This window comes from Heterocephalus glaber, unplaced genomic scaffold (genome assembly GCF_053883595.1).
Source record: "Heterocephalus glaber isolate CG9 unplaced genomic scaffold, H.glaber_assembly_v1.0 deba00000122, whole genome shotgun sequence".
NCBI classification, from domain to species: domain Eukaryota; kingdom Metazoa; phylum Chordata; class Mammalia; order Rodentia; family Bathyergidae; genus Heterocephalus; species Heterocephalus glaber.
This window is the reverse complement of record NW_028258138.1, coordinates 74511076-74526706: the sequence shown is the minus strand read 5'-3', so window position 1 is coordinate 74526706 and position 15631 is coordinate 74511076. Positions and strand designations below refer to the sequence as shown.

At 45.2% G+C, this 15631-nt stretch overlaps 1 protein-coding gene across 5 annotated transcripts in view; it reads right to left on the bottom strand.

Annotated features, from left to right (window-relative positions):
- Kalrn (kalirin RhoGEF kinase) overlaps window positions 1-15275 on the bottom strand; it is a 698268-nt gene extending 682993 nt beyond the window's left edge. For all 5 annotated transcript variants that reach the window (XM_021259403.2, XM_021259427.2, XM_021259411.2 and 2 more), the window contains exon 1: window positions 14822-15275. In XM_021259403.2, coding sequence (XP_021115062.1) covers window positions 14822-14894 — 73 coding nt within the window. In that variant the 5' untranslated portion in view covers window positions 14895-15275. The remainder of the gene's footprint in view (window positions 1-14821) is intronic.
- Window positions 15276-15631: the final 356 nt, after the last annotated feature.

Sequence of the window (15631 nt, the reverse complement as noted above, 5' to 3'; positions counted from 1 at the left end):
CTTTGCACTTACTTAAACATGTTCTATGAGCGAGTATGTGTCTATTTTGGAGAACGACCCATGTGCAGCTGAAAAGAATGTGTATTCTGATTTTGTGGGGTGGAACACTGTGTAAACATCTGTTAAGTTCATTTGTTCAAGAGTTTGATTGAGTTCTAATATTTCATTGAATATTTTTTGTCTAATTGATCTATCTATTTGTGACAGTGGGGTATTGAGATCCTTGGGGGACATTTTAGATCTAAACCATAACAATATTTCTCTGGCTCCCAAGTTTCAATCTTGTAGGTCCATGTCCAACTCCTGAGGCAGACTGAGATGAGATGTGAGCTCTAAAGGCCTGGGATGGCCCTGCCCCTACAGCATTGCCATTTGCAGCTCTAATGGCCTCTCCTTTGGAGTGGCTCCATTCACCACTTGTGGCTTCCCTCAGCGGACATTCTACATGGCTAGCAAGTCCCATTTCCTGGGGTCTCCACTGCAGTTTCAGCTTCACTCTTAGAGCTTCATGCACTGCTCTCTAAAGGACACACTGCCTGGCCTCCCAGACCTTCTTCTGAAATGTGGGCAGAAGCCTCCAACACCCATAACTCTTGCATTCTAAATGCCTAAAAAAACCCTTTCATTCTAGATGCCTAGGATGACACTAATGCCTTCGGCCAGCTTGAACATAGCCAGGCACCCCTGAATCATGGCTGCAGATGATCTGAGTACAAGTATTGTAAAACAAAAAACTAATTCCCTAGGTGACCTTCTTCTCAAGCTGTGGGCTCTGGGGCTCTCTTCAGTAAAAGCTTTATAGTTCTGCACCCTTGAGCCAGAAAAGTAAAAGGGCTTGCTGATTCCTGAGATGCCCTCAAGCCATTATTCCCATTCTTCTGATTCAAAGTACCTGGCTTCTTTTTAATGCTAATCTTATCAGTAACTGTCCTCCCCAAGGCCTTAACTATACAAACACTTCCTTTCTAATGAAATGGCACTTTTCACATCTGCTTTTTGCTCTTGTTTGCTTTTTACTTTGATTGCAGATCTGGCTTAAAAGCACCAGCAGTACCTATGCCACAGCCTGAATACTGGGTTGCCTTGAAATTTCCTCTGTCAGATTAATTAGTCCACCACACTTAATCTCAGTCTCCCACAAAGTCTCAAGATATGGGCAAAATGAAGACAAATTTTCTGCCAGGGTATAACACACACAGTCTCTAGTACAGCACCCAATGGAGTCCTTGTTTCCAACTGAAACCTTTGAGTTTGGCCATTATGGTCTGCATTTCTATCAGCATTCTGGTCTTCTGACCTCTGACGAGAATCACCCATCAAGCTTAGCTTACAATATTCTAGTGCTTCTCTGTCCCATATCTCCAAACCTTTCTAAACTTCTCCTACAAATCATTTCCAAAGGACTCTAAACCACACAGTCAGGTATAGGTACAACAACAACCCCAATTCTGGTACCAAAATCTGTCTTAGTCACTTTTACCATTGCTGGAACAAAAAACTTGACACACAACTTAAAGGAGAGATTTATTTTGGCTCACAGTTGTTTGGCTAACTCCAAGAAATAAATGGCATGATGGAAGGGCCTGAGCAGAGGGCAGCTGCTCATTCTATGGCAGCCAGGAAGCAAAGAGAGAAGGAAGGAGTAGGGACAAGAATACACCCTTCCAGGTTACACCCCTAGTGGATGGCCTCCAACCAGATTCCACATCCTAACAGCACATTCAGCTACTGAACTCATCAATGGATAATGCCCTCATACCCCAATCACCTTCCAAATACATGATACTTTGGGGGGACACTTGAGATCTAAGCCATAGAAGGATCCCAAGGAAAGCTGGCTGACATCTTAGGAGCCTCATTTCTAAACCTTTGTTTTCCAAAATTATTGTTGAAATAAAGGAATGCTTTTTAAAATATAATGTACTTTCCTTTTTTGCATGTCTTTACATATATTTAACCTCCCCCTTATTCTGCCAGAAGCATCTATTTGCCTCAGCAAAGTTTAGGATAGTTATAGCATCAGGCAAAAAGAAAATGTCAATGTTCAGCTGTGGATATCTAGGACTGGATTTTTTTTAGTACACAGCTTGAATTCCCAAGCTCCCATGAACATATCAAGATCCATGCTGGGTGGACTTAACCAATGAGGTTACTTTAGAGCAGAAGTAGAGTACTGAGGCATGACATAGAGGAGATCCCTGCCACAAGGAAAGAGGGAAAGCCATCTCCCTCAAGCATCAGGGAAACATGGGGGAAATTCAGTCTAGATAGATAGCAGTGTCTTAGCCTTCTATTGTTTACATTCCCACTCAAGGCCCAACTAAGGCTTGGGGAGGGCAGCTTTAGAAATAGCTCAATAGGTGTGACAGAACCTGAGGATGCTAAGGCCACCCCTGACACACTGCAGGCTTCCAGGAGAATGCTACTTTCCATCAAATACCACGACCAGTGTGGTGTTGAGGGGAGAAGATGGTGTTGAGTGGATGAAAATATGGTACTAGCCAAGATGGGTGTCTAATGCAGAGGCTCTAACTTCTCATCTTCTCACAGTTGGCAATGAGCAAGGTGGGCATCCACATATCTCTTTATTCTCTAGAGATGGTACTCTGAGAGTCAGTAACTGGGGAAAAGCCTAGAGTTAGGACTAAGAAGCTGCCCTGCACAGGAACTTTGACCCTATAAAAAAATAGCCAAGAATGGCCTCTACCATTCATTGTAATGTCACTAATAAAGCATCCTTAAACATTCCACAAAAAGTTACCATTTGGAGAACAGGGACTGAATGTTCTCCTCTTCTGGCACAAAAGCAGAGGAAACATCCTGAACCCACAGTTTTCCTACAGTTACCTTTGAAAGGGATCAAAAAAAAAAAAAAAGAAAGAAAGAAAATGAGAGGCCCTTCTTAGTATGATTTGGACTAAATAATATCCCAGAATAACTAGTCCACAAAAAAACTGAGTTATAAATGTCTATCCTTAGGAGACTGACTAAATAAAATGTGGCACATTCTCACAGCAGAATGTAACACACATCTGAAAACAAATGAGATACAGCTATATGTACTGACATGGGAAAATGTTCATGATTATAAAATGATAAAAGTAAGTTGCAGAATAACAGATACAGCATGATCCTCTTTCTAGTAAATAAAATAAGAAAGCTATGCATTTGTATAAACATGTATTTGATATCATTCATGTACCTATATATAGAGAGAGAACCAAACACTAAAAGAGGAGGAAATAAAAGTACTCACTTTTGACCATATATTCTTTACTTTTGTGTTGCGTAAAAACTTTTATGACAATAGATGTCAATACTTTTACTTTCCAAATGACCAAGGGATCTCCTGTCTTCCTATATTATCCCCACACCAAGGTTAATTGGCTTATGAATGCCTCTTTTGGCTCACTAATATATAGAGAGCTTATCAATTATATATATATATATGTGTGTATATATATATATGTGTGTGTGTGTGTATATATATATATATATATATATATCTTAGGGCATTACCCATTTAAATTAATTGGAAAAATGACTTCATGAAAAAGTCTACCCTCTCCCAACTTGCTTTTCATCTTAATTCAATAAAAATTTTTAAAAAGAAACATGGCTCAAGGGAGAGAGTACACATAGGAAATAAAGACCAAAGGGAAATATCTCAAGTTGAGATGAGTGATGAACTAGAGTGGATTTTCTATCCTTTATACTTCATGTTTCCTAACTGCTTTACAGTGCCCCAGAATTATAATACTTTAAACTAATAAAAAATTCAATGTAAAAATATAAGTGCCCTATGAAGGTATATCTAAAAATGAATTTCTTTAAATGAAACATTAATTTTTGGACAATAAATATATATTACATGAATCCATGAATGAAGGTCGCCCTTTTTTGTTTTTTTGGTACCAGGGATCAGGGATTGAACTTGGGACCTTGTGCTTGCAAAGCAGGCAATGGCATGACTGAGCTAAATGCTCAGCCCAAGGTCACCCTGATTGATCTCCAATTAGCTATTTTTTCCTAATCCAAGACCATATATCAGCAAGAGCAAGAACTATGTACCACCCATTTTTAGTATCCTTCTTAGTGCCTAGCATAATACTGGGCACATTCAGACCCTCAATACTGATTAGTTGATCCATTTGCAAGTTTGGACTTTCCTACTTGAGTTTTTCAAAGAAGAGAGTGTATCGCTATTTACTTTTCCAAGACCTATGAAATATGTGAATATTTATAAGCAAATGATAATGTGGGTCCTTCTAATTAATCCAACTCAACAGATAGCTGTATTTCAGTGTTGACTTCATTAAGTCTTTTTGTTTAAGGTAGACTTGCCTGTCCACAAAAGTGATTCATTTCCTTAGCACAATATTTCATTATAAAATTCTCAAATGGCCTACACAAATAAGTAGCTCTTTAAAAAATCAGGTCAAGAAATGTTAATTAAGCAACCGTTATATGCAAAGCCCTGAACTGGTATTGCAAAGAATACAGACAAATTCAAAGCAAATGGTGTGTACAGCATACCTGGGGAAAGCAGACATGAGCATTTTCCAAGGTAGGGTCTCCAATAGACCTTCAATCACTGATGTTCAGGAAGGACTGGAGAAGATGCTGGTGCACACCTCATCCCAACCACAGATATCTCTTCCAAGTTATCACCCAAGAACTCAGGAGTACACTGCTTATTTCTCCAGTCCAAAGCCTGGAGAACTTCAGCATGCAAAATCTGGCACACCCACCCACTCTGAACTCACCTGGACAGACCATCCTTTCTGCAGTTCTTACTCATTCTTCAGAGAATGAATCAAGGCTGTCTCCTCTCTTCCCAGGCTCCTAGCATCTCTCAGTGCTTGTGGATGAGCTTGGCTCCCACTCACTAAAACAATTGAGGTCAATTGAATAAGAACTCTAGTATCTGACCTGAAAACCACCTAGTCTTCTCCCATATCCACAAAAGAAAAAGTGACTATCTATTCCAGAGATACTCTTTGCCTAGAAATCTTAACCTTTCTGTCTTTTGAGGAATAGCCACCCTGCCAACATACATATCACCCTCTAACACTTTCAGTCTCTACCACTGCCTTTTACAATTCTTGTTGAAGTATAACATGTATGCATAAAATTGCACACATAAGTCTACAGCTCACTGAAAATTCTACAAATAGCTCTGCGTGTAAACCTATCACCAAAACACAGAATACTACCAATACTTCCAAAATGTCCTTTTGATTACCATTTTATTTTCTCCTTACCCTTGTTACCAAACTTCTGGAATAGTGGTACATACTCACTGCCTTAATTTTTACCAGCTCTTCATCCACTGCAGCTCAAGCATCCTCTCTACAATAGATCCTCTCCACACATACATTCAGTGCTAGCCCTCCCTCTACACTTTCACTGCATGGTGTACAGTCCTCCATATAATACTCACCACACTGCACTGCAATTATCTGTTTATGTGCCAGGTGACCCCACTAGACTGCAGCCCTCTTTGTGGGAAGGATTATTTCTGATGAGTACTTCCAGCACCTGGCACTTAGGAAGTTCACAGCTGGTATATGAAACTGGAACAAATGAATGAGTGAGTGAATGATGAGATCCACTCACTGAAATTCAGTACTTTGCTAAAATTAATTCATTCTTCATCCAGTTCCTATCAACAGTAATGAAGTAATGATGTTTAGCTGTCAAAACTCAGTGGTTAGGATATGAAAGAATGACTAGAAACGTATACTGTTTGTTTCAGTATGTGGCTAAGCATCTCTTTATACTCAAGCATCCAAGCATGTGATAAGCCACTGTGCTGAGATACAGAGAGACTGAAAATTTTGCATTTTCACCCCAACTTGATGCTGTGATGCTACTCCCAGTAGTGCCCTGTCCTTCCACTGCCACATTCCCAACAGGAAGTCTTGCCAATCTTTTTCCCCAACTGTTCTCAGAGCCACTCCTCCCTTTCCCCATGACCTCCTTTCTAGGACAGTAAGAAGACAGAGACAGGAATCCCTAGGGAGCCCCAGACCCCTCCTCCTAGCCCCCTTTTGTCACATCCAATTAACCATCTGTCAGTTTCTAGGGCCCCCTTCTAGGCTCACTGTCCAGCTGCCGACTTAATACTGTGCCCCTCCCACCTCCAAAATGCCCTTTGTCCCTGGGCTGCAGGGTAACAGTGTAAAAGGTGGAGATTCTAGCCACATTCCTAGTCCCTGACTGTTATGCTCTGGATAACTGTAACTGCAAGTTTTAAAAAAATCATATTCTTAACAAATGAACAAATCTACTGAAGCATTATAATTTTCATGACTTGGAAAATAAAAGAATTCATGTAACTAGAAATATAATCATAATTGTCTATGTAATGTAACCATTCTAGTAATGTATAGACCACCATACTAGATTATAACTCAAATAATTTCATTGGTAATATTATCATGACTATAATTATCAAAAGATACAATATACCTACAAATATCAAGCAATCTTGGAGGCAAGAACATTGTTTACCCATTTTATGGATGAAGAAACCAAAGCTCATAGAGGTATAACTTGCACAGTTGCACAACTCATAAGTTCCTGTTCTGTTTCAAGATTCTATGATTCTAGGACTAGCTCACACCTAGAGAAACTCCAGCGCTGTTCTGCTCTAGGGAAGATGAGCCCAGTCTCCCACAGTCCACCCCTTGGTAGAAGCAACCCCCAGATTCTTACTCCCAACCCTCTAGTGGGCCACATGAGGCCCCTGAGGAGCCCCTGGTAAAATGGAGCTTTTTATTTGATGACAGTTCTTGGATTTGTCCCTAAGACAAGGCGTAGAGGGAGTGCTTTTGGGGCAACAGAAAGAGTGGTGTATCCCTTCAGTGTGAGGGGTTTTTTCTGTAGAGAAAAATGGACAAGAGGTTCTTCCATAATTCCTACTGTGTTTCTGACTTCTTCTAAGACTTCTAGAGGCACTAAAGAAACTGGAAATTCATAAGCACATGCCATTCCTGCTAGATATAGTAGGTACCAAGCAGTGACCCCTGCCCAAGAGGCTGCTCAGACACCTTCTAGCCCAGGTCCCCCTTCCTTCCTCCCCTCCTCATCAGCACTTTCCCAACTTGCCTGCTGTCCCACTGGGGCTGTCAGTCAAATACATTGTGCCCTCATCCTTGCCAGCCAATGATTCCACTGAGGTCTGCCTTCCCCCTAGTCCCCAAAAAAGACACATCCTCCTCTTGGCCAAGGCTGACCCCTCAGCTGATCTTGAGATTCATCCCTCTGGGCTCATCCTCCCACTAAATGCTCCTCTCTTTCCTAAATGATCTTTCTCTTAACTTCTCCCCCTTCCCCACTCCAGGTATTCATAAACCTTCCCTACCTACAAAAAGCCTCCCCTCAACTCTGCTCCCCATCTCCAACTAGTTTACTATTTTTAACCTTCGTTCCACAGCCAAACCTTTCCAAAGAGTCATCTATATGCACTCCCACCACTTCCTCCCCATCCACTCACTCTTCATTCCCCCTGCAGTTTGAATTCCACCTCCCATACACAATTGAAATTGTGGGCTGGGGATTTAGCTCAGTGTTTCCACCACCTGACTCACAAGCACAAAGTCCTAAGTTCGATCCCTGGTACCAAAAAAAACCAAAAAACCCACAAAATTGAAACTGTGATTTCAAAGGTTACCATGATCTCCCTGTATCCAGAATCAGTGGTATTTGCTCAGGCCCCTTCTCCCTCAACCTCCCTATGGCATGAGACCATGTTGATCCCCCTGTTTTTCTCCAAATTTTGCTCTCTCCTGGTTCTCCTCTAGCCCTTTACTTGACTCTACAGCTCTGTCTTTGGCACTCTGTCCTTAAGTCTATATAAGCTTTTCATTTATTATCTCATCTACTCTGATAAATCAAGCCACAACTTCTTGCATATATCTCCTAAAATCTATATTTCTGGCTCTGGCCTCCCTCCAAAGCTCCAGACTCTCTTCATTATCCACCTACTGAATCAACACCTCCCTTAGCTATTACACTGACACCTGAAATGCAACATGTCCCAAAGCAAATTCTCTAAATCCTTCCTCTCTTCCTGCCTCCCTACAGCTGCTTCCCCCTTTCCCAACTACTGATTTTCAATAAGGACACCTCCATCCTCCCAGCTGCTCAGGCTCTAAACTTTGTAGTAATCTTGGATTCCTAGCTCTTCCTTGACACCTCTGTCTCCAAGTTACCAGTTCTACGGACTTGACCTCCATGAAGTCCCACACAGCAATCCTTTCCTCTCCATTTCTACTGTGGTATCTCAAGCTATCAGAGTAGTTTCCTACTCTATCCCTGGCTAGCAGTCTCTCTCCTACTCTAATTTAGGAGCCTCCACAGAGCAGCCAGATTTCTCTTCCTGATCATGTCACTGCCCCATTCAGAAACTTTTACAGGCTCCCCAAACCAACTACAGAAAGACCAAATTCACTGGCTTTCCATTCAAAGTCTTCTTGATCTAGGAGCCTAGTCAATGTTTGATAAACAAAACAATCAATCAACCTGGTTCCCACCAAGTTGAGTCTTATCTACCATTGACCTTCCACCTGCATCCTCTGAATCATATAAACTGGAACATTTAGTGCACCTAACTAAGCTATGAATGTTTATATCTTCTTCTACCACCATCCTAATCTGGGAAAACAACACTATCTGTCTTCCCATCCAAATCCTACTCATCCTTCAAGCCCCAGCTAAAGAATAAGTAACCATTCCCTCAAGTTCACAGCTCAGCCACCACTTTTCACTTGTCTGGTTGCTCATCCCTTGTAACTATGTTCTCTGGCTAGTGTCTGGCTCCCTTTTAATAAGGCCATGAGACAGAAGGGAAGGAGACCAAGTTAATTCTCCAACAGTGTCTTTACTTTCCTGAATTAATTCCTCTGTCCTCCCAGTTGATTCTTCCTGTTCCCTCAGTCCTCAGCAGACAAGATTTCAAGCAGCTCTATTGATCCAACAACTCTGTGGCTGTCAGTCATTTCCTAGTTATTTTGCTGCCAGTCATTCACGCACAAAGAAGTGGCAGGAAGAATCTGAACTGAAGGCAGACAGAGAAGGAACAGGAAGGGACTGATTCCCTGCACCCACCTGAGACTCAGTAGAAACAAAAAACAAAAACTCTATTCTCACTACACTTCTCCAGATGGCACTGAGCCATATGGCTCAGGGCTTTGCAGGGGCTGGGGGACAAGCATTTTTATTCCTACCCTATAAGTGACCCATCCAGTCCCCTTGGGAACCAAAATGAGAAGGATTGCATCTCTTTGTGAACTGGAAAGGTCCTGTGGAGGTCAGATTAAGTAAGATACTACTTGTCAGAAGAGGCACTTAGAATAATAGAATGCTCGATTTAGAAATAACTATATATATTTGGATAGCACTGTACAACTTATAAGGACCTTACATATATAGTATCTTGAGTCTCTCAATAGCTCTATAAGAGAAAGGGGGCAGGGGAACTATTATCCTCATCTTACATAGATGTCAAAATCACTTGCCCAAGTCATTCAGATAAGTAGGGAGCAAAGAGAAGTGTCACCTCCTGCTCTCTTGCCTGACCTTCTCAGCCTCCTTCAGACATTTTCCTCCCCTTCTAACTCCTGAAGTTCAAGGGCTCCCTGAGGGGGTATATTTATATCACTTCCCTTCCTGCTCTGTATTCTTCCCTTTAATGGTTTTATACACTCTCACAGCATAGTACGACTGTGCCAGGCATTTGATAAATATTTGTCAAATGAGTGAAAGAGTGCTGAGGCCCAAATTCTAGCTTTCTGAGTGCACGCACAGGCTCCTTGACCCCACTGTGCTGCTCTCCAGCACCCTCCTCCACCCGAGTGAAAGCCTTGCCCCTCTAGATATGCCCTTGCCTCCATGCCATCACACTCACATCATAACTAAAGCACCACGTAGACAACTAGGATTTGTCTTCCTATGTCAGAGACTGCGAGACGTTTCATACATACTGTACTTTTTTTTTTACTTATCCTCTCAACCTGTGAAGCAAGTTTTATTAGTCTTGTCTTGTAGAAGACTGAAGATGAGATAGGAAGCAATTATTCAAGATCTTACCCCTAGTTAGTACAGTACCTATCTGACCCAAAGCCAGTGATCTTCTGGCCATACTAAGGTTTCTCAACCTCTGGAACACTGATGCTCTTTGACTGGATAATTCTTTGTTGTCCTGTGGATTTAAGATGTTTAGCAGCACCCTGGGCCTTTACACACTAGATGTTGTAGCAAACTGCCCCTCCAGTTGTGACAACCAAAAAATGTCTCCAGATAGTGCCAAATATTCCCTGAGGGGAAGGGCAGCATGGCCCCTGGCTGAGAACCACTGGGCTATACCACACTGCCTACCATCATAAGTAACCTGCCAAGTATCAGAATCAGAAAGAACTTTGTTCATTCTCCAACACTTAACTGTTCTAATCTTTACTGATATTTACAGTCAGGAAGATTTTTATTACTTTTCATCTAATTTCTTTCTGGAACTTCAGTTAATCCCAACACCTCCTTACATCCCCTAAAGGACTATCAAATACAACTGGACAGAATGTGCCAGTAACAGAGTTATTGATGATTGCTATACAGATAAACCAAAGCCTCTTAAATCTTACAGGAGTGGACCTGGATATCACTGATAAGTTTTTTAAAATACATTTATGTAAAAACAGCTTATAGAAATATAATATTAGAAATATTAACAATATGCCCTGTCAAAAACCACAAAGTCCTCTCAATACTCCCCAGAAATTCCTGGGAAATTATGTGACCAAATGCCTGATTCATGATGGGTAGAAGTGAAAGGAAATAAAGAAGGGACCATAAACATTGAATTAAGCATCACACTTACCTTGTGGCAATCAAGCATTATGTCAAAAAGATATTTTTTTCCTTTCCAGCAAAAAAAAAAAAAAGATCTCAGGGGAAAGAGACCCCCCGCCTCCCCTTTTGAGAGGTGCCTGACAAGGCACAGACAGAGTGGTAATATTGCTCAAAGAATTACACATAAACATAGGGTGTTATTCAAAGATATCCCTTCTCTATGACCTAGACATGACAAGTTTCAGTTTTCTGTCTAGGTGGGATGGGGTTATTATCTGAGAGAAAAGTTTAAGGAATTACACAGTGAACACAAATACACCATCTTTCCCATCTTTTCTACCACCAACCAGACCAAGCCCTTCTCCCTCAGCTCTGGATCACATTTGAATCCTTCTGGGTCTCATCTTTGTTTTTCTTCACTCCATCAATAATATTGCCCTCAGATTAACCCTTCAAAAGACCACTTTCTTTATGATTTGGCATTGAAGAACATATGGCTTTCTACTGCAATCCCCACCCCAATCAAATCCAAGCTCCTCTCTTGGGCTTTCAAGACTCCCCTTGTTTGGCCCTATCATACTTAGCCAACCCTCTTCCTCATTCCTCACTAACCTAAACCTTCCACTCTATCAGCCTAGGCTCCTCAATGCCCTAAATCCCAATGTCTCTGCACCTACCTTTCAAGGACACCCCTAGATTCTACCTTCTCTGTAGTTCTGTCAGCTTTTTACTTTTAGCACCTGTTATGGCTTGTGTTTAGATGTCCCTCCAAAGCCTCATGCAGTCATAGGTGGGGGTCTTTCCAGAGGTGGCTGGATCTAGAGTGTATGATGCTGGAATTGATCCATGGTGCAATGTTAGGATTAAATGCTCTAGGATTAAGGGTGTGAGTGCTACCCACCCTAAGTAGCCTAAATAAGATACATGGGATAGAAAGAGCTATGGTTATCCCTTGCCTGCTTTGCTACCTTCTGCCCACCATGAACTGTTTTTCCTCTGTGATGCCTGTCTACCTTGGAGCTAGCCAATCATGGACTGAAACCTCTACAAACTGTAAACCAAATAAACCTTTCTTCCTTTATCTCTGGGTGTTGGTTATTTTGTCTCAGCAAAGAGAAAAGTAACTAAGATAGCACCATAGTGTTTAGCAATTATTTAATTAGTAACCTAAAAGTTCTTTGAGGGCAGAGACCTCTTTGAATATTTCTCTTGTATTCTATAGCACCCTGGACAGCAGAAGGCTCCTACTAGGAATTGAAAAGTCCTTGTTGATTGGCTGATCAATTGGTTTCTATTCCCTATTGAAACACATTCAATAAAATTATAATTAAATGAATTTTTAAATTAAATTAAAAAGTTGTGACCCGCTTTCTCAGGCTTGCAACAGAATTCCCAGGAATGCCCTCTGGAGTCTACCAATCTATAAGAATAATGGGCGGGGCAGGGGGCGGGGGATCTGTATCCATTATGCATGCAGGAAAGTGAGATTTAGATAATCTATCTTAACCAGCTGGTCAAGAGAATTAATATACCAAAATGATCAGAAGAGGACAAGTAAGGAACCGAACCATAGAATTATTTAAAATGTGTCTAATTAGAGGCACAATATGCCAGGATTTTGACAAAGTAATTGCTAGTCTGGTCTTTGTGCATACAAAATTTTTCACCAGGAAGAAGGGGATAATCCTGTGCTAACTTTGAAAATTTGTTTGATGGTCTCTCAATTGTTCAGTTGAATAAGTGTATAATCCAGCCAACCAATCAGGTATAGTGCTATATTCCATAGAGGTGGGAAATTAGAAGGGAGAAGGTTCAGAAACATAGCTTTTTCAGGCTTAAAAATCCCCAGTAAGAGCTTACCCTAGAGACTACAAGCGATGTGAGGGTCAGGAGGATAAGGGCCAAACAGGGTGGACAGTGGTTCCAGACCTACCCTCCTCTGCAACTAGTTACAGACCATCAGTCATTCCCAGTGTTATACATTCATCAGACCTAACACACACACACACACACACACACACACACACACACACACACACACACACACAATCAGGGATGCCCAAGGAGGAAGAAAATATCCCCAACAGGAATTCCACAGGAGATTGACCCCAGTCTGCTATTTACTCTGTGATTTGAGCCAGGGCTAGACAATGTAAGCCTCTGGTTGTGTTTTGAAAGGCCCTGGGAAAAGTAACACACTGGACCATTATAGGCCATTAACACCATTAACATTGTGTGAAATCATTAGTCAGATATAAGCAAGCCTCCAGGTCTGCTCTAGGGGCTTGGGAAAAAGGGGACAGGGCTTAATGTTTAGATGGTGGGAGAAAAGGAGTGGGCACCAAACGTTGAAAGTGGAGTCCAGGGAAGGAAAAGTTGGAAGGCTCACAACTCAAGACTTCTCCTACAGAGCAAAAAAAAAATTAAAGTTAAAATTTTAAAACGCACTTTCACCCAGCTAGGAGGCAATGGGGTTCAGTTGGGCCCTCCTGGTGTTTCTAGCTCCTAGAACATCTTCCCTCGATTCCAGGTTATAAACTCAGGTTAAGCACGTCTTTAGGCAGTGTAAGTGTAAGCAGAGAGAGGGAGAGAGTGGAAGAGGAGAAGAGGAGGGAAGAGGAGGGGAGAGGAGGGGAAGGAAAAGGACACTGAACTATGGGACAGGGACAGGCAGGAAGAAGGGCAAGCTGAGCCCAGGAAGCAGGATGGGATGACAGGGTCTTCCTCTGGTTTTCCAGGCCCTGGCATCAGTTCCTATCCTCCAGACCAACCAGCGAATGAACATATGAGCTAGTTAAGCCTTGACTAACAAACCCACATGTCTCCCAACAAATCACCCCACCCGTGTCACCAAAGATGACCTGCGGGGCAAAGCAATGGGCTTAGTAAACAGATGGATGTGCAGCCTCCACAGCTAACCTGACCCCTGACCCCACCAGTTTATGTCCTCTAATCCACTTTCCTAAAAAGGAGGGCAGATGCACGACTCCCATAACTTCTTGGACTCCTTGGGGCAAAGATTCCAAACAAAATGGTTCCAGACTTGTGGGGAGATGGGGAACTACACAAACGGAGCTGGTGGAAGCTACAGGTACAGAAAAGATTCCTTGGTCATCAGAGAAACAGGGCCACAGGTGGTGGGAAACGAGGGCGGTCAGTGCGCTTTCCGTGAAAGGGACCGTGTGGCCAGCTGGAAGGAGGAGTTACAGACCCGGGGCTCAGGAGGCGGCACGGGCGTGGAAGGCTGGAAAGACAGCTCAAGGCTCCCACACCTCACAGGCAAGCAAAGATTTGGTGGGTGTGTTAGGAGGGGGACGCTAACTCACACTTCCAGGAATGAGATTCTTAAGAAAAGCTCATGCGTTCCCCAGAACTGGAGAAGAGGTGGGCGAGGAGGAGTCCGCGGCGCCCACCGCCTTCCCAGCCGGGTCCGCCTCCCAAGTCCGCTACGCCGGCTCCCCACACGCCGGGCACCAGCGTCTCGGTCCGCCCAGCCCCTGCCTGTCATGTGCAGCCTGCGCGCCTCGGGTCCCCATTGCACACCAGGGCCGGCCAGGGGAAGGGTGCCGGCCCCGGGCTCCGCGCGGGCGGCCAGGGAGCTCCGCTGACAGGCACCGAGCAGGGGAGCCGAGGGAGGCCCGGGGACGCCGGGAGCAGGAGCGGCGCGCCGCAAAGTGATCCAACATCGCCCATCCCCGAGCCCGGGAGAAGGCGGCCCGCAGCGACCGCCCCCCGCCTCCCCGCACACACTCCCGCAACTCGGGGGGACGACGGGACGACGGGGCACCCGGCTCCCAGCCCCCACGCCTCCCGCAACGCAGCCAGCAGTGCCACACGAGGAGAACCGCCGTAACTCCGGCCCCGACGACCGGGGGCAGCACCGGTCTCGCACGCACGCTTGGCAACAGCCTGCCGTCCCCAAACTTGTCCGAGACGCCGCATCCACGGCCCCGCGCCCTGCCCCGCTTACCTGTCCGGAAAAAGGCATCCACGTCCGAGTCGGCGGCTCCTCCTTCCTCCGCTGCCCCTTCCGGGGGGTTCATGACTGGAGGAGGGCGTCCGAGGGCAGCCGGCGGCCGGCGAAGCCTCGGGCCGAGGGTGGCTCGGCGCCCGGTGGGCGGAGGTCACTGGGCGCGGCGGTTGTGGGGCTCCGGGCGGGCGCCGGGCGGCGGGGATGGGGCAGAGGACGCCGAGCCTCCCTCAGGCGGCGGCGCTTGGTGAGCTGGGGGCGCCTGTCGCCGGCCGCCCCATGGTCCCTCTCCCCAGGGCGCTGGCCGCCTGCTGTGTGGCCGGGGCCAGGGCCCGGCCGGGGTCCGGGCTGCCTGGGCGCCCGCAGTCCCCCAGCAGCGGCAGCTGGCTCTTCGGCTCGCCCGTCCGCCTGTCTCTATTGTTCAGCCCTGCTCGGCTCTCTCCTCTTTATTTTTCCTCCTCCCTCCCACCCTCCCGTCTCCTTGCCTCCCTCCCTCGCTCGTCCGCTCCTAGCTCACACACTAGCTGCCTCCTCCTGCTCGCCCGCGCGCACCGCGCCGCTCTCTAGCGCCCCCTCTGGCTCCGCCGCCGCCGCCGCCGCCGCCGCCGCCGCCTCCCCGGCTCCTCCCCCGGCTCCCGCTCCCTCAGCCGCGGCCAACAATGACCCGGGCAGCGCCGAGCTGACCCGAAGCTCCCGCCCGGCCTGGGGCTAGCTGCGGGCTTCTGGCGGCGCGACGCTCCCTTCCCGCGGCCCTCGCTGGCTCTCCAAGGGCCAAGCCCGCGCCCCGAGCTATTGTTCACGGCCGCGCTA